The sequence below is a fragment of the Acinonyx jubatus genome, chromosome A2 (assembly GCF_027475565.1).
Source record: "Acinonyx jubatus isolate Ajub_Pintada_27869175 chromosome A2, VMU_Ajub_asm_v1.0, whole genome shotgun sequence".
In the NCBI taxonomy this organism is placed as follows: Eukaryota; Metazoa; Chordata; class Mammalia; order Carnivora; family Felidae; genus Acinonyx; species Acinonyx jubatus.
In genome coordinates, this window is record NC_069383.1 from 144,739,645 (window position 1) to 144,761,426 (window position 21,782).

Genomic DNA, 21,782 nt, shown 5'->3' on the forward strand with positions numbered 1-21,782 from the left:
TGAGTCACTTGGGACAAGTTACCTAACCTCAGTTTCCTCAGCTATAAATGGGTAAAACGGTATCCCCCCTAGGACTGTTGGGAGCATACATTTAGTTAATTCAATGAAGGCACTTAGAACAGTGCCTATATAGGCTGCCACAGTGTCCTTTGGGCCTTGGACCTGTAGGGATAGCTGTGTGCAGGGGACACTCCAGATGCTCAGAGAGCATAGGGTCTGGCAGCTGCAGCAAACAAGGTGGGGTGGGGGCAAAGTTGGCATGGGTTTCCTCCCGGCCTCCAGGTCTGCTATGACCCCTGAGTCCTTCCTGGTGGCAGCATCTTGGATCGCCTCCCCATCGCCCTCCCTCCCAGAAAGCAGCCGGCCTGGACTGGACATAGCTTCTCTTTAATGGAAGTCACGGGTGCTTTGACACAGTGGATCAGCTTGGACAGCAAGATGTGTCCTGGGCAGTGGGTCAGGATGCTGTGCTCCTCTGCCGTGAGCCCAAGGAAGGACAGGTGTGTTGGCCAGGGGCTCAGAAGATGTCAGGGACAATATAGTCAGTGTGAACGCCATCGATCAGCCCAGCCCCATTGTTGTGGACGAACCAGCAGGTCACCTCAGCCCCATGCCGGGGGTCCTTGCTGTAGTCTTTTTGCAAGCCCCTGGAGAGATACAAATCAGCTGGGGTTACCTTTTGGACTCAGCAGGGCTGCACCCCCTCCAGGAAGCCCACTCCATCCGTGTGACACCACGAGGAAGGCCCTGACCAACCACAGGAATGCCAAGGGCAGAGATGCTGGGAGAGCCACCCACCCACCTGGTGACGGTCAGCTGCCGGCTCTTCACCACCATTGTGGCATCTGTCTTTGTGGGGTCGGAGCCCGGGTGGGGGTCAGACACTTCAAAATCAAAGGGGTGGAAGAATTGTCCTGGAAAGGTACATTGGAAGCAGCAGTGACCATTGAGGGGCCTTGCACTCAGCAGGTGCTCACTGGAGGGTTAGGGTCTCCTGGGTGTTTTTTCTTAAGGGCATGACTATTTCTGATACATTTTGGCATCGAAAGCTTCCTTTAGTTCACCTGCTCCAGAGAAGCACCTACTGGCAGGTGGTTGTACCTCCTGCCTCTTTTAGACCAACTCCGAAGGAACGTGGCTGGGGAGAGAGGGTTGAGAGGGAGGTGCCCACAGAGAGCAGGGTCTGCAGGAAGGCCACCAGGGGAAGCGGTGTGGCCAGTGACCCATCACACCCAGGAAGTCTTGGGGAGCCCGGTCTGTTTGGACCCTCCTGCTAGTCGGACGTCTCCTGCTCGCCCCCAGGTCCACTTAAGCCTGAGTTTCACCTTGTGTGTGATCACCTTTCTGAGGGACAAGACCTTTCCCAGGACAAGCCCTCTTTGGACCTTTGAGTCTTGATGGCCAAGTTGGAGGGAAGTGTGTTCGGTGACCAGAGGCAAGTCTGACCCATGGCGAGCCCGCTGGCTTCAACAGCACACCCCACAGCTCTGTCTGCCTAGCAGGTCGTACCCAGCAGCCCGTGTGTCCGTGCCGACATCCGGTGACTGTCCAGCACGTAGAAGCCCAGGAAGTCCTGGTGAATGGCACTCCCCTTCCACACCCGGTGCAAGACGACCTCAAAAGTGCCCCCGTCCTCCACAGACACCACCAGGTTCCTCTTCCTGTTGATGGTCACTACCACCCTGCAGGGCCAGGTGGCCGTGAGGGCAGATGCAGCCACATTACACCTTTCTCCATTCGGTCACCCTCGTCCTCTTGGACCCAGCTCTCATGAGCTCCTCACCCTCACTCCCAGATGGTGGGTGTTACCTTCTCACATGTTGCTATTGTGTATGGGGCCCCTACAGTGTGCTAGACCCTGTGCCAAGCCCTCCCTACAAACTGCATCATTCAGTTCTCACTGTGATCCTGTGAGGCTCAAAGAGGTTAAGTAACTTGCCCAAGGTCACACAGCTAGAAAGCAGTAAAGCCAGGACTTAAACTCCAGCCTGTCCAATATCAAAGTCTGTGTTCTTTGACCACCACTCATCATCTGTGTCCTCCACCTGGACTCTGCCCACCTCTTTCTATAGCTCTCTGTCTGGCGTCAGGCTCTGATGCTCAGCAGAGTTTGCTGAGTGAATGAGTGAAGGAACGAACAAACACAAGGCAAGGCGTGCTAACACAGGTGCTGAAAGAGCACTCTGGAGTTTCAGGGAATGGGTAGCCTTTGCCCTGGGCCAGGGAGGTGAGTCGGCTTTGCTTGGTGGAGATGGGATGGACTGTAGGGCGAGGGAGCCTGGGAGCCCAGACCCGCAGGCAGCCGGGCCTGGAGCACGTGTCTGGGAACCGAGGGAAATGGGTGGGGTGGTCCTCAGGGTCCCACATGTCTGCCCAGCTCCCAGGGAAGCCACGTGGATGTCATTCACTGCCATGGCGCAGGTGACCAGGGCCCGGCAAGCTCAGGCAGCTGAGCTGGCTCTGGGGCTTCGTGCCTGTCCCTAACCACCCTTGCCCTTGCCTCCCCACCCAGCCCCCGGCCCCAGCCTGGTTACTCATGCTGCCGCAGTGAAGCCTGGTCTCCCCAGGAGAACACGGGGCCGCCCAAGCCAGGGTTCAGCGTAATGTTCTGGGGAGTCACTTCCAGATGAAAGTCCGTTGCGGGGTTGGCGATCCCCAGCCGCCCGAAGTACGTGCCCTCATGCTGCCCGGGGCTCCTGGCCTTGTTGCCAATGAGCTGCCCATTCACTGAGAAGCCTGCAGCGGGGTGAGGGGCCGTCCGGGTCAGGGAGGGGTCTGCTCTCGCCAGACCCCTGCCAGCCTGCCTGTGCTCATGCCGCACCTCCCCCCGGGAGACACCCACACCCACCCATCCCACACCAGCTTTGAGGGGCTCACCTCCTGAGGGGTTTTCAGGATTGGTGGAGGCCACACAGCACCACTCTGCGCCCCCCCCCCCCCACACACTACCTGTCACTGAGCCCTCACATCCGGGCCATGAAAGACGCCTTGCAGGACTTGGACCTGCTCCTTCTCTGTGGCTCTAACCCCTGACACAGAAGCAGGTCACAGAGGCCTCCTATGACCTGAGCAGCCCCAAAGCCCCCTCATCATCCTCACTACCACCACATCATGCCTCATGCTCTGAGGCTGTCATCAGAGAATTTGCTTGCCTGTTTGTCTCCCTTCCCTAAACTCCACAAGAGTAGGGACTTACTACACCCATGGCCCCCAGGAGGTACTCAATGAACCCTTGCAGATGGCCTGGGAGGGAGGGAGAGAGAGTGGCCAAGAGACAGGGAGTCATTCCCACCCCAGAGCACTGCCGGGGGATGGACTCAGAGGCCCCCTCAGAGGCTGAATGCAGGGCAGGATCACTATGTAACTTGCAGAACTTGGTACAAAATGGAAGTGAAGGGCCCTTTGTTCAAAAAGCATTAAGAATTTCAAAACAGTTACAGCAGAGTATTAAATCAAGCGTGGACCCTTCTAAGCATAGGGTCCTGTGTGCCCCCACCGGTCACATGTCCACGAAGCAGGTGCCATCTAGGGCAGGTGGATGGGAGGGAAGGAGGCAGGTTGAGTCCCGCCAGATGATGCTGGAGCACGGGCTGTGGGAAGTGGCGGCCACTGCCACTGTCCTGTCTGCAGCTGTACACTGAGGGCCGAGGAGTCCAGGCCCCACGCTGTCTGGCAGAATCAGTGAAGTCACCCATACCTGTGTCAGGGTCCTGCACCAGGCTCAGGACCACACCGGGCTCCTCATCGATATTGAAGCACAGGGTATCCTTCTTCTGGGGCACGTGGATGAGGAAGTGGGGGTCAGTGTCCACTGGGGGCATAGCATGGAGTCTGTTAGATTGGGCATCTGGAAGGTGGGCTAGGGCCGGCCAGGAGCAAGGCAGGGGTGTCCCCCAGACCCTCCCCAGGACTCACCGCCAGTCACTCGGTTTGGCAACTGCTGTATGTTGGAGCTGGATTGAGTCGGGGAAGGGTGCAAGGCCGACAGCATGAACGCTGGCGGGGAATGAATGGCAGTTAGGAGGACGGCACCCTGCTTCCCTGGGGCTGCTGGCTCCTTTCCCCAGACCCCTCCACCCAGGTGGCCGGCCTGAAGCCACAGGAGCGACCCCGAGCCCCTGATGCCTCCTGGTGTGCTGGCCCCCGGTCTGCCTCCTTCCATGGGGGCCCGATGGAGCTGCTGGCATAAGGGGAGGCCAGGGACAGTCAGGAGGCAGTTCTGAGGATCCCAGGGAGAGTCAGTGAGGTAGCCTCAGACCGGCTGTCGTTTCCTCCTCAGGCAAATAGGAGCTTCGCTCAGGACTGAACGTACCGCCTGAGGGACAACGGCACAAGGAGGAGAGAGGTAGAGATGTATGTCCGGGGGATGCCGCCACTTACTCTTTCTGTGTCCCAGCATCTCTGTGGAGGACAGCGAGAGAGGACAGCATCACCCTCAGCGCCCTACCTGAAAGGTACACTCCTCGTTCCCCAAGGGCATCCGGGGCCCAAAGGCCAGGCAGGCCTGGGCTTGAAGGCCTCCCTGGGCACCCCCACCCTGGCCGCTGGGCAGACACAGGCTCACATGGAGGCCCGGATGGAGGAGGCTGCACAAGGGCTCCCCAGGCATGGAGGGGGCAACTGCTGGTTTGTGGTGAAAGGCTGGAGGATGCGGACCAGGGGGATACGCCCCTGGGGGCTGGGGCACCAGCTGCTTGCCTGACCCCAGGAGCCCCTCCTGGAAACCAACATGATTGAAAAACTCACCCAAGGGCAGAGAATCTGGAAGGGAGAGAAAGGGAAGAGAATCAAAACCCAGGAAGTTTTTGGCCCTCAGAAGCCTCCGCAGACCCGCAGCCTCCCCCTTTGCAGCGCCCCTACCCTCGGGGGGCTTGTCAATGATGGGCTCCAGGCCATCCTCGTCCGTCATGCCTCTGATGGTCATGGAGGTCAGTGGGGTCACAAACTGGTAGGCCAGCGACATCTGCAGGGCCTTGGCCGTCGCGGTGGCCTTCTCCTTCCCCTCCAACTTCATCCTACAAGACACACACCGGCTCCAAGCCCCACGGCCTGGATGACAACGGACTTGAACTCCCCGGCCCTTTTGCTCATTTGGTCACTCACTCACTCATTCAGCAAACACGAATCAGGCACCTGCAGTGCCCCTGTTCCGTGGCCGCCTTCAAGGGCCTCGTGATTTAAAGCCCTCCCACCTGGAAAACCTGGCGATTCGGCAGGGTTGGGGGACGCGCCTCAGAAATACGCAGAGAATTTAACAGTGGGGAGATTCTGGGGAGCGGTCTAACTTCTCTGAGCCTCCGCTCGCTCCTCTGCGAAATGGGAATAATGAGGAAATTCCCCCGCAGGCTGTGAGGATTGCCCAAGCGTGTCTGGACGCAGCGGCCCCCTCAGTAAAGGGCAGCCTCTCCCTGCCCGGCAGCTCAGTGGAGGCAAACCGGGTCCCGCCCACGCTGTCGACTGACTGGTTGGCACGAACTCAGTGAGCGAAGCCGAACGCCAGTCAGCCTGACCCGCTCCCAACCTCGAAGGCCCAGAAGCACCCCTTCTCCGTTCCCCTCACTGGTCCAGAGGCCCTGGTGTCCACCCCCGCCGCAGGGGTCGTACCGCTTGGCCAGCAGCTCCTGGATGGTGAGGTAGGCCCAGAGCCGTTCAACGTGGTTCTCCAGCACGTGGCCCCGCTCTTGGAGCAGCTTCTTCATCTCCTCTTCATCCACCAGGCAGGTCGCCTTGAATTCTTGGCCCTCCTGAGGGTGGTCACGGGGAGAGGGGCCGGGCGCCATGAAGGGCACAACCGCAGGCTGGGGGCGGAGGGCCCGGGACCCCCCCCCCCACATCCGGGCTCTGCGATTCTTTCTCAGCACTGCCCTTCCCCGAGCTGCAGTCCTAAAGCTCACTCATCCCTTCATCCCACACACGCTTGCTGAGCACCGTCAGTGAGCCAGCGGGGCCTCGGCCCTGGGGACCCCAGGAATGGGAGGACCAGACCCTGGCCTCCTGAAGTTACTCTCTCTGGGACGTGCCAGCAAGCATCCAGCTACTTCCACCATCTAGCCGTTTCCACCATGTCCCCTCCTTCAAATGCCCACCGCGGCCCCACCTGCAAATGCTGTTCTGTCCCCAGCTACGATAGTGGGACTTCACTTCCCGAGGGAATCCCGTGCCCCAGGCACCGTGCAAGCATATTACATAGATTATTTCACTTAATCCACACAACTCTCCAAGGCAGTATCACCCCACAGTACAGAAAAAGAAACTGAGGCCTGGAGAGCTGGACCCATTTGCTCAAGGTCACCCAGCCAGTCAGGGTGGAGCCAGGGTCCGGCGCAGCTTTCCTCACCCAAAGACCCCGTTCTGAACGCTTGACCACACAGCAGGGCTTGAAGCCACCCCCAGCAGGACAGGGTCCATGTCTCACACACCTGTGACCCCCACAGCATGCACACACACACATGCACTTGCACCTTGGCGCCAATCTGGGTGTTCAGGAAAAGATTGTCAAGTGAAACGGAAGAGGCTGGCCTCTTGCTCTCTCATGCCTTTGCGGAGAATGATGTAAGGAATAACAGGTGATCCGTTTTGGGCCAAGGGACTACAAATAATCAAGGCTATGTCGGTTCCATCCCAGCCCATCCCCTGGATGCCTGCGTGGAGGAATGTTCTGGCCTGGGGTATGTGTGGCATGGTGCAGAGGTGGGGGCACTGCTCTGGGGAAAGAGAAGCCTGGGGACAGCGGGGACGGGTGCAGAACGAGTGTGGATTTGGAGCCTCTGGGTGCTGCCTGACCTCTCCACCCTCCGCAGCCCCAGTGTTTACCCCACGGGCCAGCACATCAGCTTTGAAACTGCTCGATTTGTGGTCAGCGATGCGCCCAGCCACCATGATCTCCGAGCCTTCGTAGTACTGTTTATGGCGGTGCTGGGTCAGAGCTGAGACGGTGTCCTGGGGATAGAGCAACTCCACATCCACCAGTAGGGGGTTCGCTACCTGGTCGTAGAAACCCTGCAGGGGTGGGGCGGGGGAGCACAGCCTCAGAGCTGGTGGGTCACCTGGGGCACCCAATGGGGAGACTCACTCACAAAGTAGAGTATTGGGACCCCCATTTTATAGATGGAATTGCAGGTTCATACGGGTTAAGTAACTGGTTTGAGGTCATGCAGCTGATTCCAACCACATTCCAGAATTTTGTCTGCTTCTCTGGATGGATGGGCGAAAGACTGCTAAGACCGGGCTCCCCCATGGCATTCCATTGGTGGTATGTTGGGGGGCAGAGGGGGTAGGAGGAAACCTGCAGCTGCTGGGTGGCGTCGTGGTCCTCGTAAATTCTCTGAGCCCGTCCATTGTTCTCCATGGACATGACCTCCAGGAAGTTCCAGTCCACGTTGTGGCCAAAGCCCAAATTGTAGAGTGGGAACCTGCCCCCGATGGCGTTGCGGACGTTCTTGAGGATTTGGGAACGGTCTGTCACCCCTGCAGCCACACACCCAGGCAGTGACAGGATACCAAACAAAGGCATGTAGGGCACAATGGACCTTTGGGGCACACTCCCTGGGGGCCAAGCCTCCTATCGCAGACTCCCCCCCATCTCCAGTCCCCACCAGCCTCTTGAGGCAATGTCTCCCACTGGCTCCCAACGACTATAACAGATCCTAACAGCCTCTCAAAGACTTGCCCAACTATATGGACCTATCATAAGCAGACCAGATTATGCTCTAAACCCTCCCATGGGTCATTGCCATGGCCCGTGAGACCACATTGAACTTCCCAAACCTAGTTTCACCTATTCTGCACATGTTGTTCTTAGGCAGGCCCCGCCATCGCACAAACTTTTTTTTTTTCCCTCAAGCTTCTCCCTCTGCCAGGGATCCCTTCCTGCTCCTCCTCTCCTCCTTCCAGCCCAAGCTCATGGGTCACCTCCTCCAGAAGGCTTCCTGGGACCCTGCCTGGGCCAGATGCCCCTTATCTGCAGTCCTGCAGCCTCCTGGCACCCTGTTCTTTCAGGGCCCTCAGCACAGCTTCTGTTCCTGGGTCAGCCTCCCCCAGTGAACCCTGTGCTCCTTAAGCACAGAGACAAATCTTGTTCTCTTGGTATTTCTTCTTGGTCCCTAACGCTATGCTTGGCACACAGTTGGTGCTGAATACATAGTTCGTTAAATTCAAACTAGGAATCCTGCCTATCGTCCTGGGGTCTGTGCAACCTTGGGTCATGTAGGTACTTCCCCAGTTTCCCAGCTCAGCATAGAAGTATGCCTTCTCTCTCCTGCAGACATTACAGTCTGAACTCTGTCTTTAGACCAGGGCTTGATTTTCCCTGGAGCCTTTCTGCCCCCCAATAGCACCTCCAGTGGTTGGGTTTCCAAGCTCAGCTTGAACGCCTTCAGTCGCAAAGAGATCGCCACCTCCCAACACAGCCCTTGAGGTGCTTACCCTCTGTGGGCTCCCCATCTGTCAACATGATGAGAACTGAGGCATGGTTGCTGAGTTCTGGGACGCTCCCATGAGCTTGGTTCAAGATCTCAATTCCCCGGAGCAAACCTCCATTCAGGTTTGTGGCTGCAAAGGAAGGAAAGTAGGCCAGTGTATGACCTCATTCCAAGGGGACAGAAGTGACACCAAGGTGGCCCAAGACCCCTGCCCTTACCCCCAGCCAGGTGGAAGCGCCGCACAAAGTCTTGAGCCGCTCGCACATTGGCGGCAGATGCTGGCACCAACGAGCCCCTCCATGACTGCACTTCAGACCCAAAGAGGACCAGGTCGAAATAGTCCCCTGGCCGCATGTCCCCCAGGATTTTAAGGAGTGCCTCCTTGGTCTGGAAGGACAGGACAGTCATCAGAGGGACATGGCCCCTAGAGAGTGCCTCCTGTCAACTCCAGATGCCCCTTTGAGAGATCCACAGGGCAGAGGTACACAGCGGACAAGTGGGAGGGATGGACAGGCCAACCAGGTGGCACCGGAAGACGAGTGTCCTATGGACCCCTGGGGGTGGATGAGGGGATGGAGAAGACAAGGGACGTAGCATGGGAAGAGGAAAGGACCAGGAGCTCGAACGGGGCAGGATCAAGAAAGAGGACCACAGGGGGCTCAGTTTCTGACACTCAGCCATGGTCTCACTGCACCATGGGCAGGGCACTCAGTGGGCTGTGCCCTGCTGCGAGACTCCTCGTCGTGGACAGCCACGCTTGTCCCTGGCACATTCAGCAGACAGCTATCATCTTCCAAGTGCCCCCATGGCCGGATTCATGACCTCGTGGGCATTGCTATCATTCTCATTTTGCTACCGAGGAGAAGTGAATGCACTTGCCACAGTTGCACAGCGAGGAAGTGGCTGATGCCAGAGCCCGCCCCGGGGCGGGGCGGGGCGGGGGGAGGGGGGTGGGCAGTGAGGGGGGGGGATTTCCTGTCAGATCGCCCACCTCCGACTGGGAGCAGGAATCCCAAACCCAGACCCCGGCAACAACGCCATGGGGTGCGTGCCAAGGCTGAAGAAGCCTCTGCTGGGTGAACTGTTTAAAGCCACAGTTTACCTGCTTCACTTTCTGGCCTTCCATAGAGGTGCTAATGTCAATCACAAAAACCAAGTTCTTGTTCAGGTTCGTCAGGTTTTGGGGGGCAAAGAAGTGGGCAAAGTGGTTATTGGCAACCTACAATACAAAGGAACAAGTGAGGCCCCTGTCACAAGCATCCGTGCCTGCCCTCTGAGTCTCAGGCCAGAAGCTTCAGGCTCACCAGGAGGTCACAGAGTTTGTCTCGATTGACATCATAGGTCACCTTGAAGTCTCCATTCATCAAAGATGTAGAGCACGTGGGGCAGGATTGCTGCTGACCCACAGTAGGGCGGAAAAGCACATGACCCTGGAACCACAGAGGGTGTGAGGCATTACTGGCTTGTGCAGCAGCCGCCAGGGTGTTCACAAACGCAACATAAGGGGTGTGTGCGTGTGTGTGTGTGTGTGTTGCATGGACATAGAAATGAATATGGTGGGCCCTCCACCCAGCTGCTGGGAGCACACACCTATAAGGTGGTAGGAGAGAAGATCTGTTTCTTTGCTTATACGCTTCTGAATCATTGGGCTTTTCTACAATAAGCATCACCACTTTGGGTACAAGATAATAGCAGTAGAGAGACATTAGTTAATGCAAACTGTGGAGTACAAAAGCAAGACTATAATTCTGTGCTGGAAAACAGGACCACCACCTCCCCCCCCCCCCCGCCCCCGCCACCAGGTAGACAAAGAGCAGAAGCTGGGAGGAAGGACACAGGGCAGAGGCTAAGGTCTGGTTTGACTTTGTGTTGGTGCTTAGGGAAATTAGGGATGGTTTTTACTCAATACTTTTCTATACTTTTGTAACTTTCCACTTTTTCTTAAAATACTTTTTAATTTTTACTTTTTGTTTGTTTGTTATAGAAGTAAGATATACTTATCAAAAAGCCCCCACAAAACTCGAAATGGATTGTTAGGAAGACACAGACCCACTTCTTGGTCTCCTACTAAAAGCAAGCATGTTGGGTAACACTCTGGGGTATCATATTTTGTTTAAAAAAGAACCCCTCCCAAACCGTAAGAAACATTCCCTTTATGTGAATTATTGTGGGGTCACTACCAAAGGTAGGCGGGGACTAAAGGGCTTGTTCCTGGCTCCAGTTGAGGGCAAGTTAGAAGGCTGGGTGTCACCCACCCAGATGCCACACCCCTCCAGGACCTGGGAAGGGGCAAGCAGGAGACTTTGGGGATTCCTGCAAATGGGAAGTGAGTGACAAGGGGTAAGTGGCGGGGTAGCCCAAAGGCCTTCCCCTTCTGTTTCCTAGAGACCTGGAGCTTGGACCCCTAACTACAACAGCATCTGGGATTTCCTCATGTGCCCTGTGCTTCCCTGAATGCTTTACCCATGCATGCGACACGGGCAAAGAGGAAACCGAGGCTCAAGCAAGTCAGCAGCTCACCCCAGACCATGCAACCAGGGGCTTGCCCCTGCTGAGGGGACGCCTTCCCCAGCCTCAGCATCAAGATTTAGCTAAGTCGCTCTGAGAACCAGGAGTGCCGAGTTCTCTGGGATACCAACCACACAACACCTACCTTCCTCACCCCTAGGGTGGCTTGCAGCCCCTGCCTGGTTCCCGGGTCAAGCCTGGACACTTCGTGAGGGGTTGGACCAGCCTGAGAAGTCCCGGGGGCCCACCACCACCCCCAGCCAGCCCACACACCTTTTTTCCCGAGAAGGATTTCTTGATGAGTTGGCTTGCCAGTTCTTTGGGGAGGAAGGACGCCTGGGCATCCAGCTTGCTGATCCCCTGGGGCTCAAAGATGTCCACGTCGATCTGCATCATTGAAGCAGCCAGGCTCCCATTCAGGCCACCATCAAGTTGGCCAAGAGCCAACCCATGTCCTGGCCACCTACTGTGTGCCGCACCCACCCAGCCCTCAGCACAGGGCCTGGCATGTTGTATGCACTCCAGAAATATTGGCCAAATGAAGGTGTGCATGCCTGGGTCCCTCAACTCGGCCGCCACTGGGGTGCCAGTGACAGTCACAGCCCCTCGGTCTTTCCAGGACTTCCTAGCCTACCGACTACCTAGATATTTAATATCTGTCGTGATCCTTGTGGCAACTCTGGGACACACAGGAAGCCCCATTTAACAGATGAGCAAGCTGAGGCTCAGAGAGGAAGAGGAGACTGGAGGGTTCAGGTAGCTCCCTGCCCATGAAGAACCCACTAGAACCCGCCCAAGGAGTCAGTCCCTTTCCTGTGTGCTCAGGCCTGGGATGGCACACGGTGGGCCCGGAGCCAGTCCTCAGAGCCATGGCGACAGAGAGTCGGGAGCCCTGCCCCAGATATGGCTCCCCTGCATACAGCCACCCGCAATCTACCTCAAAATGGTGCACCAGCTGCTTGGGCTTGACTTTGATGTCAATGTTGTACTGTGTAAGTCTTCGCTTCAGCACCTCCTCGTAGGTCAGCCGGAAGGTGGCCTTGCTCCGGGGACCGATGGTGAGGTGGATGGTGAATTGTTCCATCGTTCTCCCCGAGGCCCTGCACATACCACCAGCAGCCACGACACACAGACAAATGGTGAGTGACATGTGGGTTCTTGTCACCTAAAGCATGGCCCTAGAATCAACTTCTCTTACATTCATGCTGCTCCCAGGTTTCCTTGCCCTTCACCCTTGTCTTAGCTGGCTGGCCAGGGTCAGGGCTCAAGGACAGGGCCCCTTCTCTCAGAGGCTGGTCTGGGAAGGTGGGCGGGTCAACGCCAGCCTTGTCCAGTGCACCTGTGCCAGCATCTAGGTTTGGGCAGTTTGCTCACTTCCCGTCAGCCTGGGGCTGCTCTCACCCAAGGCTGGGGAGGACAGCACCAGAGGTTGGGGCAGCAAGGCCACACTCACCTGACAAGGCCGGCATTCTCTCCTGAGACGGCCGCTTTCCGGTACTGCTTCCACGCAGTCACTTTGTCCTTGATGTCCCCAATGAATGCTTTTCCATCTGCTGTGCTGTAGGGAGGAAGAAGCCCTCAGGGGGGGGGGGGGGTGCCCCCGCCCCCACCCACTCAGTCCTGCGGCTTGGAGGTGCTCCTGGCCTAGACCCTGAGAAGGCCCTGTCATGGGAGGCATCTCCTGCCTCCTCCCACTGCCTGCAGAGTTGTTCAGAGGCCCCACGGCAGTGAGGTGAACAGCCGCAGCGACAGAATCCAACAGGAAGCCTCGGGTGCCTGCTTTTGCTCCCTGGGCCCTATGCTGAAGACATGCCGTCAGAGGCTCCACGTCGCCCTCCAAGATGGGAGCCCAGAACAGACCTAAAGGGGATTGCTCATCCCCTCAGTGCCGGAGCTGGCCTGTGGCCCTTTGGGACAGAGGAGATGGTCTGCACCATCTGGCCACCCTGAGCCATGGTTTGGGGTTGGGGCTGTTGAATGGACAGCTCGGGTGTGGGAGTCAGCCAGGGCACGCACATGGCAAAGTCACTGATGAAGGCCGTCTTGGGGATTTCCACATCGAAGGCCACTTCCTTGGCTTCATCGGCATTGTTGACCACTTGGCTGGTGATAACGTAGTGGGCGAAGCGAGAGGTGACTTTGCAGTTGACTTTCAAACTCCGGATGGTCACGCCGTCGACACTCTAGAGTGAGATGTGAGGGGCTGTGGCTGTGAGGGGGGGTGGGGGCCCTGAGCCAGTGAGAGGCCTCCCGTGTTGTGCAGGGGCTCGACACCCAGCACAGGCGCCGGGTGCCCAGAGAACAGACCAGATCTCCTGGGAAGACCCTTCTGTCCTCTCTGCCAGAGACCCCGCAGTGGGGCGTGAAAGGCCCCATTTCTGGGAAATGGAGTCCCTCTGCCCAGGGTGCCCCCTGAAGCACGAGGGAAAACAGGCTGCGGTATGGCCCCACCACAGACCCCTTTGCAGGGACTCTCACTCACTGTGTCCACAGTCTGTTGCTTCTGTAAAACAAAACCGGGACAAGTGTGAGTGGGAATGTGCGGGGGACCATAGCCTATCTGCAAAGGGGTGGGAGCGGGGCACTACTTGTGTCCTCCGCTCTTTGGCCTCACCTCCCCTTAGCTGCTGGGACATCACCTCTCCAGTCAGTGGTGGTGGAGGTGGGTGGGGTGGCCCTGGCCCCCGGGGTAAGGGTCTTGTGTCCCTCCCGGGCCCACTCTGGCCCAGCAGCCTGTTTCTGGCCTGAGGGTTTACCCACATACCTTGCTGACTTTGGGCCTGCCTGGGGATGAAGCCTGAGTGGGCATGGCCTGCAGGATGAGGAGCGAGGCCAGGCACACGCACAGTAGCACCCGCAGCCCCATGGTGCCGTCCATGGTCTCAAGGCGCCTGCTGCCCTGTCACTTCCCTCAGACCGTTAATCAATAAGGTGCCGGATAAACATGGATTAAACATTAGACAAGGCGAAGGCAAATATTATAACTTGGAGGGATCAACATTTGGCAGTGAAGTCTTTCTCCTTGGGGGGATCCCTGGCCGCGTGCACTCCCGACCAGACTCAGACCATGTCCTTCCTACAGAGCTGCGCTCTGCTGCCGTGAGTGGCAAAGACCCCGCGCGCTCATCTCATCCTGGGTCTGACTCAGGCGACACCAGCGACATGGCGACCCACATCAAGAAGCCACAGTTAAAAGTGGACTTCTGAACTGTGTTAGGGGTTACTTTCAAAATTCTTTAACTAAACAAACTTTGCACAGTCACACTCTGGCCCGGGTGGCAGATGGTGCAGTGTAGATGCTGTCTGCCCACGCCCACGTCTCCAACAGCGCCAACCCTAGCGTCCGTCCTGCCAGAGGCAAGCTGGGCAGTCCTGGGGATGTGTAGTGGGGGGCCCATGCTTTAGGACAGTTGCTTCATTCCTCTGGACCTTCTCGTCCAGATTTGGAAAGAGGAGCAGAAGGAAGCCTCACCGTTCCTCCCCCTGGCAGGTGAGGGGAGATGAAGGTAAATACTATGTGTTCATGATGGAGGACTGAGTATGCCTTTTGATCTGAGCCTTTTATCCTCTTATTTTATCCTCATGGTGGCCCTGCCCCCGGGACATTGGTCCTGCAGCAGGCAAGAGACAGGTATTCAAACCCAGATCTTTCAGACTCCAAAGCCCAAGACTATCACATAATGACAGAAATGCCCTCTGCATTATTAGGAAGAAAGGAGAAGTAGAGTTGAAAACCCCAGGGACAGCTTTGGACCTTCAATTTCTTTTTTTTTTTTTTTTTTAATTTTTTTTTACTGCTTATTTATTTTTGAGAGAGAGAGAGAGACAGAGCACGAGCAGCAGGGGAGGAGCAGAGAGAGAGGGAGACACAGAATTTGAAATAGGCTCCAGGCTCTGAGCTGTCAGCACAGAGCCCGATGTGGGGCTCGAACCCACGAACTCTGAGATCATGACCTGAGCCCAAGCCGGACGTTCAACTGACTGACCCACCCAGGCGCCCCTGGACCTTCAATTTCTTAATTTTTATGCCCAAACCCTCGGTGTCTCCCACAAGCCACAGCACGCAAGGTAGATGTGGCCCCGGTCAATCCACTCCATGGCCCTGGGTGGGATGTGCTGGCTGCTATAACCCTGATAAGGTGAGGGGGCCCAGAGGCCACTTTGATCTCTGTTTGCTTGTCTCGGACTTTGTCTCACAGAGCAGATTCTGGGAAAAGGCTTATCATCCCCAGGCCAGAATGACCTTCTGGCCTGTTTTCTGGCCTTTGTGGGAGATGAGGTGGATCAACATGAAACTGCACTGGAGGCTGTGTTGACTTCCTGCACCTGTATCAAACGAGCCCCACGGTGGGTTGGGCACGGTGCCAGGCACCAGCACGCCACAGTGATGAACTCAAGTGCCTCGAGGTGTTCAGTGAGCTGATATGTTGGGAAAAGGAGCCTGATGACTCAAAGGAAGCCCAGCGAGTGTCAGAACCTAAGAGGAGCACGAAGGGGCTGGAGTGATCTGGAAGTGGTGCAGCTCACTCCCATAGGCTTCGGGGAAGGCTCCTAGAGGAGGTGCCTGGGAAGCAGGGCAGCCCTTGGGCAGGGGAAGGAGAAAGGAGAGGGAGGGAAAGTAGATGGGTAGGTGTGATGCGTGCTTGGGAGAGGTGCAGTTGTCTACCCGATGGAAGCAGGACCTGATGAAGAGGGCAGGGAAGGAGGCTGAGAAGTGGTTTGGGACCAGCCTGGCCTGGAAGTGGCCAGTCTTTTTGGAAAACCCCACAGATATTCTACACAGGGGTGTGGTGAGATCAAGACTGGACTGTTGGGAGATGACCACCACCAAGCTTGGTCCCTAGAAGGTTTGAGAAATACATTTATGTGGCCGGAAGGGAAGGAGAACAGCGACTGGCACCTGGCCCGCTTCTCAGCATTTGTGTCCTATCTCATGTACCGAGGATGATGGATGCTGTGATTCTCCCCATGTTACAGAAGAAGAGGATAGGTTGACTCACCCTGTGGATGTGGAAGGTGGGAGATGGGTGGACGGAAAGCAGGTGAGGTTGCTGAGGATTGAGCCTGGGGGCTTGAGAGGGGGTTTGTGCTGCTGGTGCAAAGGGATGACACATAGGACACAGGACACCTCAGACCTGCTCTGAGCTCCACCCACACAGCCAACTGCCTGCCTGATTTGCTCAGAGCCCCTCCACCTGATATATCCCAACTGAACTCATGACTTTCTTTCCCCCTCCTGTATTCCACCACCAAGCCTGGTCTTCCTCTCTTGTTGTCCACCCCAGTGAAGGCCACTGCCATCCATCCAGGCATCCAAGCTAGAGAGCTGGGTGGTATTCTGGCTGGCTTCCTTCCCTAGACTCCCCACCCCTCATCCCTCACCTCAGACTCTCTATCTTTCTAATCCATTTACTTCTCTCTAAGTCCCCAGTCACCACCGAGTCCAAGCCACCCTCATCTCTCACCTACATGGCTGCCCCCCCCCCCCCATTTCCACTCTACTCCTACAGTCTACTCTCTGGCAGCAAGTAGAGTCATCATTTTAAAATGTGGATCTGCTTGAGACCTGTCCTCATCGTATACACTTCTGTGTCCTGAGTGGTCTGGCCCCTGCTGACCTCTCCATCTCACCCAGCCATGGGCCCCCAGGGTCTTTCAGCTTCAATCATAGAGACTTTTTCCCAGACTGTGTAGGCGGGTGCTTTTTCACTTGTTCATTCATCAGCCCCCATTTCATCCACTCATATCTACTGTGTGCCGTCCCCACGTCAACTGCTGGGTTTGGAGTCTCGAAGCAGGCAGGGCTGGCCCAATGCTCAGAGAGTTCCCACTGCAGCAAGGAGGTGAAGTCACAAAATAAGTCCACTGGACCTTAGCATATGGCGCTCGCTCCCTTTGCCTGAAAATTGTTTTCCTTCAAACTTCAGTTCAAGCAATGATTGCTTGGGACAACCTCCCCTGGATGGGCAGCCTGGGCCTGGTGACCTTTCAGTATGGCACTGACTTCAGTTGGCAAGTATCTCTCTCTTCAACCCTAAGTCCCACAGGGGCAGGGCTTTGTCTGTCTTGTTCCCTTCGTGCCTCCAGGGCAGGGCACTAGTCTTGCACCATGAAGGCTCATACTAAATGTCTGTAGAGTGAATGATAGATTTGATGAAGAGCAAGTTGGAGAAGGTAAAAGGCAGAGAGAAGAGTAGAGAACCCTGGGGGAGCCTCAAACCTGAGGGGATCATGAGAAGTCAAAAGAGAACAAGAGTAGACAGGAGAACCAGGAAAGTTCTAGAAACCAAGAAAGGAGAGGATTCACCAGAGGGGCAAAGGGGAAGATGGATGGAAGAAGACTAAGAAAGGCATCTAGGGAATCCGAGTCATTTTCCAGGAAGCTTTCTCAAGGGCAGGTGTGACCAAGTAACTACAGGCGTTTTAGGAGCGAGCAAGCCATCAGCCTGTTGTTTTGAGTATAGACCAATGAAAGAGAAAGTTGCAAGCTACAAAATAAAATATGTGTGTTTATTTGGGGTTTTACGGATTGCAATCCAGCAGACAGAGATTCGATTGAAATTGAAAGCATGCTCTGGAGAGACAAAGGAATTGAGAGTTTTTAAAGAAGGAAGAGAGGATTTACATACATAGTTGTTTTTAACAAAATGTAACTTGTGCGTGTATAGCTATAGTTACAGTAACATATATGTGATTGCTTGCTAGGGCTAGTGTTAGGCAGAAAGTCCATTTACGTCCATTTTCACATGTAGCAGCTGCCTTGGCTTTTAGCTGAATTCAGCAAAAATTCCAAGAATTTGAGACAGAAGACATGTATAGGCTCCACATCCTCAACATCCTCCTGGTTCCATTTTTTTTATTCCTGGTTCCTTTTTTATTTCCTCCTGGTTCCTTTATTTATTTATTTATTTATTTATTTATTTATTTATTTAAAAAATGTTTAAGTTATTTTTAAAAATTTATTTAAGTAATATCTACACCCAGTGTGGGGCACCAACTTTGACCCCAAGATCAACAGCTGCATGCTCTTCCAACTGAGCCAGCCAGGTGCCCCAATTTTAAATAATCCTCTTAGCAATGCTGACTCCATTTTATTCTCTCCATTAGCATGAGTTTCTTAACTTCCCAGAGATTCAATTTCCTTAACTGTAAAATGAAGATGATAAAAGTATCAGCCTCATAGGGTTGATATAAGGATTAAAGGAGCTAATGTACTTGGCTCTAATGGGGAAGTGGGGATTAACTGGGGAAAATAATAAATTAACTTTCTGGGGGTAATAGTATTATTAAAAAAGAGACAACAAGCCCCAGATGGAGTCATTTGCCCCCTCCACTGCCCCCAAGAGCAAACCAAGAATTAATTACAGTTTCAACCAAACCCAAGAATGTGACCTTCTATCAGTCAATCTGAAATTTCCTGATCAGCACTAAGTGAGATAATCTGTATAATTAAAAACCCCACCACTCCCTTCCTCACAAAAAATTATGTCCTGACCTGAAATAATCCTTTCTTTCAGATAACTTCCTTGCCCTGCCTTAGTTCGAGTAAAAACCTTCCCTTTTGAACAACTCCTTAGAGCATCTCTCTACTTGCCATATAGGATGCTGCCTGATTCACGAATTGATTAATGGAGTCAATTCGATCTTCAAATTTGCTGGGTTGAATTTCTGTTAACATTACCCATTCTCAACAGGGGCGATATTGCCTCCAACTGGGCAAAAACTGGTTCTTGGATGTAGGCAAACCTTACACTTCAAAGGGGTGGAGTATAGGTCCTTGAGAAAGGTGCTCTTGGTTGCAGGAGATACCCATGTATCTATCTAACAGGGACATAGGAAAGATTCACAATTGTAAACTCTTTTAGGTAAATGCTCTAGGAAAGGGAAGGGAGGTGTCCGCTGTGTCAAACGACAAATTCCTTTGGCAGCTTTGAACTTTCACACACGGGCCTTTTAAGGAGGGTCCTCCTACAGACACTACCTCAAGCTGTTAAAAACCATGCCAGAATTTGGCCAAATCACAGTGCAGTGGCTTGGATGGTTATGAGAGTTCTTTGCATTTCTTAATGCACAAGCTTAAGTGTTTAGGGGGAAATGTACTGGTCTCCTCAATTTCTTTTGAAATGCATAAAAATAAGATGTATTGCTAGATGCATACCTGAACCATTGTGTGATAAAGCAAACGTAACAAATGTTAGTTGTAGAATCTAGTCTGTCATCCTCGATTAGAATGGGAATCTCAGGAGGACAGGGACTTTGTCGGCCTGGCACACGGTAGGCGGTCGATAAATTATTTGTAGAAAGAAGGACCAATACTTTCAAAGCACTTAGATCACGTAGGTGGAAACTTCCCTGCTTTTATTGTTGCTCGCACCCGGAAGTTCCCGGCGGTGGAACCGAAGCACAAGGTCCGCGCGCAAGGACCAGAGGAGTCGCTCTGGCCGTCCTGAGCCTGGGCTCTATGGCGGTCCTCCCGGATAGCGGAACCGCTCTGGCTGCCTGGCGCTTCGGCTCTGTGGTGGATGTTTCCGGGCCGCCGGAGCGTGCGCGGTGCCGCGTTGGCTGGGATCGCTATGGCAGCGGCGTCGCTGTGGGCCCGGCTTCCGTACTCGCATCGGGGCCCGGCCGTCTCCGCAGCCTCCAGTACCGCGGCTTCTCGGGCATGAGCGGGGTTTCCCGCCGCGGCCCGCTACCCTGGCCGCCGCTGCCGCCGCATCCCAGCTTTGGGCCGGCGCCGGGAACATGCCCCTGGCCGCCTACTGCTACCTGCGGGTCGTGGGCAGGGGCAGCTACGGGGAGGTGACGCTCGTGAGGCACCGGCGGGACGGCAGGCAGGTCGGCGGGGTTGGGGCCCGGCAGGGGTGGAGGGCAGGCAGCGGTATGCCGAGGCCGCTGTTCAAAGGCTAGGCGCGGAGAAGTCTAAAGGAGACTCACTTCGGATGTCCCTTCTTCAGCGAAACCTCCTCATACCACCAAGAGTAGGCTAGGCCATACTGTCATATGCGCCCCAAACTGCCTGTAGTTCTTTATAGTGTTAATTGTTGTGCTTGATCTACACACCCTCTCCACTCTGACAATTCCGTGAGATCATTCATTCCTAGAATCCCATACAGCGCCTGGCAAGGATTACTCTTTGGACGAAGGGCCCCATACATCTGACCTGGAGACTACTGGACTCGCTTAAAACTCAGTTCATCACCTTCCCGCCAAACCTTTCACGGTCCCCATTTTAGTGAGTAGTACCACTTGACATCCAGTTGCCCAAGCTGGCCATACCCGGAAGTCATTCTTGACACACACCACCGCCACCATTCACCTGCCCACTAAGCCAGCAGGCCTGTTCTCTATCCAGTGGTACCCCCCACCTCCCCCATTCCAGGACATCATTATCTTTAGCTGAGTTGTGGCCATGGCCTCCACTGGTCCTCCCTGCCACATGGCTTACTCTTGAACCCATCATTTTCATTGCCATCTCTGTGATCCTTCTAAAACTTAACACTAATGTTGCCACTCCTTTCTTTAAAGCACTTTATCCCCTGACCCTCAGGATAATGAGCCAGTTCTTTAAAGTGGTTTATAAGTAGGGTGACCATATAATGTATCATACAAACTGGGACAGTTCTGAAACTAAAGGGAGGTGCTATTAATAATGACACCAGGATAGGGACAGTGCCCCAGGCAAGCTGAAAGGAGATGTCCCTTCAAGTATAAGGCCCTCTAGACTATTCTGCCTGGTGTCAGGTGCTGGTAGCTCTGCCTGGAACACAAGTTCAGGCATAAGAGATTTGTTCAGAAATCGGGGAGGTGGGGGAGGTCATTGGATTTTTTTTTGAGTGGAGAATGGGGTATTGGTTGTAATAACAGCCCCTCACATGTGAGCAGCAGTTTATGTTTTACAAAGCACATTTATATATGTGTTTGTTGAATAATGAATTGGTCAAGGGCAATGTATTAGGTGTCAGAGGATCCTGATTTTTTTTTTTGATGGGAATAATTTTTAATGTTGAGAATCAGTGATTTTTAACCTTATTAGGCCATGGATCCCTTTGATTATCTAATGCAATCTGTGGACCCATTCTGTCTGCAGCTGTATTTTCAAGCCATATATTATATACTTTTGTAGGGGAAACTTAGAGGTTAAGGAATCTCTATCACGGATTTTACGATTGATCCAGTTGTATGTTCACATGGATTCCTCTTTTATCCATTAATGAAATTATAAAATGCAGATGGGAAGTATAAATTTTTTGTGACCCTCCAGTCTGCTATAAGTCCAACCTGTTGAAAGTATTAGTAAGTGATAGCAAATCTTTTTCCCAATTTTGCGCTTTGTGAATAACAAAATGAATAGGTTATCTGATAGGCTCCGGGAGGTTCATTTTGAGGACATTCAGGAGAACCCTTAAATACTCTTAAACCTATAAAACTGTATGCTTATATGCACACTGTAAAATCATATGTTTTCTCTGTAGTATGTCATCAAAAAGCTGAACCTCCGAAATGCCTCTAGCCGAGAGCGGCGCGCTGCTGAACAGGAAGCTCAGCTCCTGTCTCAGTTGAAGCACCCTAACATCGTCACCTACAAGGAGTCATGGGAGGGAGGGGACGGTCTGCTGTACATCGTCATGGGCTTCTGCGAAGGAGGTGATCTGTACCGAAAGCTCAAAGAACAGAAGGGGCGGCTTCTGCCTGAGAGTCAGGTGGTGGAGTGGTTTGTTCAGATCGCCATGGCTCTGCAGGTACTGTCCAGATTCCCAGAATTCCATTTGCTCCAAGGTGACAGGCGGAGGGCAGGTGGATTTTAGGAAAATGCTTCATGAAGAAAAAAAAAATGTATTTAAAAAAAAAATCCAT

At 54.3% G+C, this 21,782-nt stretch overlaps 2 protein-coding genes and 1 long non-coding RNA gene across 13 annotated transcripts in view; 2 read left to right on the forward strand and 1 right to left on the reverse strand.

Moving 5' to 3' along the window:
- LOC128314897 (uncharacterized) overlaps positions 1-2,840 on the forward strand; it is an 8,684-nt gene extending 5,844 nt beyond the window's left edge. The window contains exon 3 of the long non-coding RNA XR_008297122.1: positions 283-2,840. This is a non-coding gene — a long non-coding RNA (uncharacterized LOC128314897). The remainder of the gene's footprint in view (positions 1-282) is intronic.
- Positions 369-13,848, reverse strand: ITIH1 (inter-alpha-trypsin inhibitor heavy chain 1). 3 transcript variants are annotated; one of them, XM_015085292.3, is made up of 22 exons: positions 13,693-13,847; positions 13,411-13,431; positions 12,945-13,111; positions 12,382-12,486; positions 11,866-12,028; positions 11,202-11,315; positions 9,725-9,850; positions 9,523-9,639; positions 8,639-8,807; positions 8,425-8,550; positions 7,286-7,467; positions 6,814-6,999; positions 5,605-5,744; positions 4,861-5,015; positions 4,747-4,761; positions 4,381-4,401; positions 3,916-3,996; positions 3,698-3,811; positions 2,535-2,736; positions 1,510-1,682; positions 803-914; positions 369-647 (listed from the first exon to the last, which is right to left on the reverse strand). In XM_015085292.3, exons 1-22 carry the CDS (start codon positions 13,804-13,806, stop codon positions 518-520), a joined length of 2,733 nt encoding a protein of 910 aa, XP_014940778.1. In that variant the 5' UTR covers positions 13,807-13,847; the 3' UTR covers positions 369-517. The 3 variants fall into 3 exon arrangements, 2 of the variants coding, with proteins under 2 accessions (XP_014940778.1, XP_026894749.1); XM_027038948.2 differs by lacking the exon at positions 13,411-13,431 and having other exon boundaries at positions 13,693-13,836; XR_003413817.2 differs by lacking the exon at positions 1,510-1,682 and having other exon boundaries at positions 587-647; positions 13,693-13,848.
- A 5,593-nt stretch (positions 13,849-19,441) lies between these two features.
- NEK4 (NIMA related kinase 4) overlaps positions 19,442-21,782 on the forward strand; it is a 50,252-nt gene continuing 47,911 nt past the window's right edge. For 5 of the 9 annotated variants that reach the window (XR_008297120.1, XM_053219268.1, XM_027038941.2 and 2 more), the window contains exons 1-2: positions 19,443-19,763; positions 21,401-21,667. Coding sequence is in view for 8 of the 9 variants with exons in the window: in XM_053219268.1 (XP_053075243.1) it covers positions 19,671-19,763; positions 21,401-21,667 (360 nt within the window). In the remaining variant the exon portion in view is untranslated. Of the gene's footprint in view, positions 19,764-21,400; positions 21,668-21,782 lie in introns of all 9 variants that reach the window. The other 4 variants (XM_053219267.1, XM_027038937.2, XM_053219270.1 and 1 more) reach the window with 3 other exon arrangements.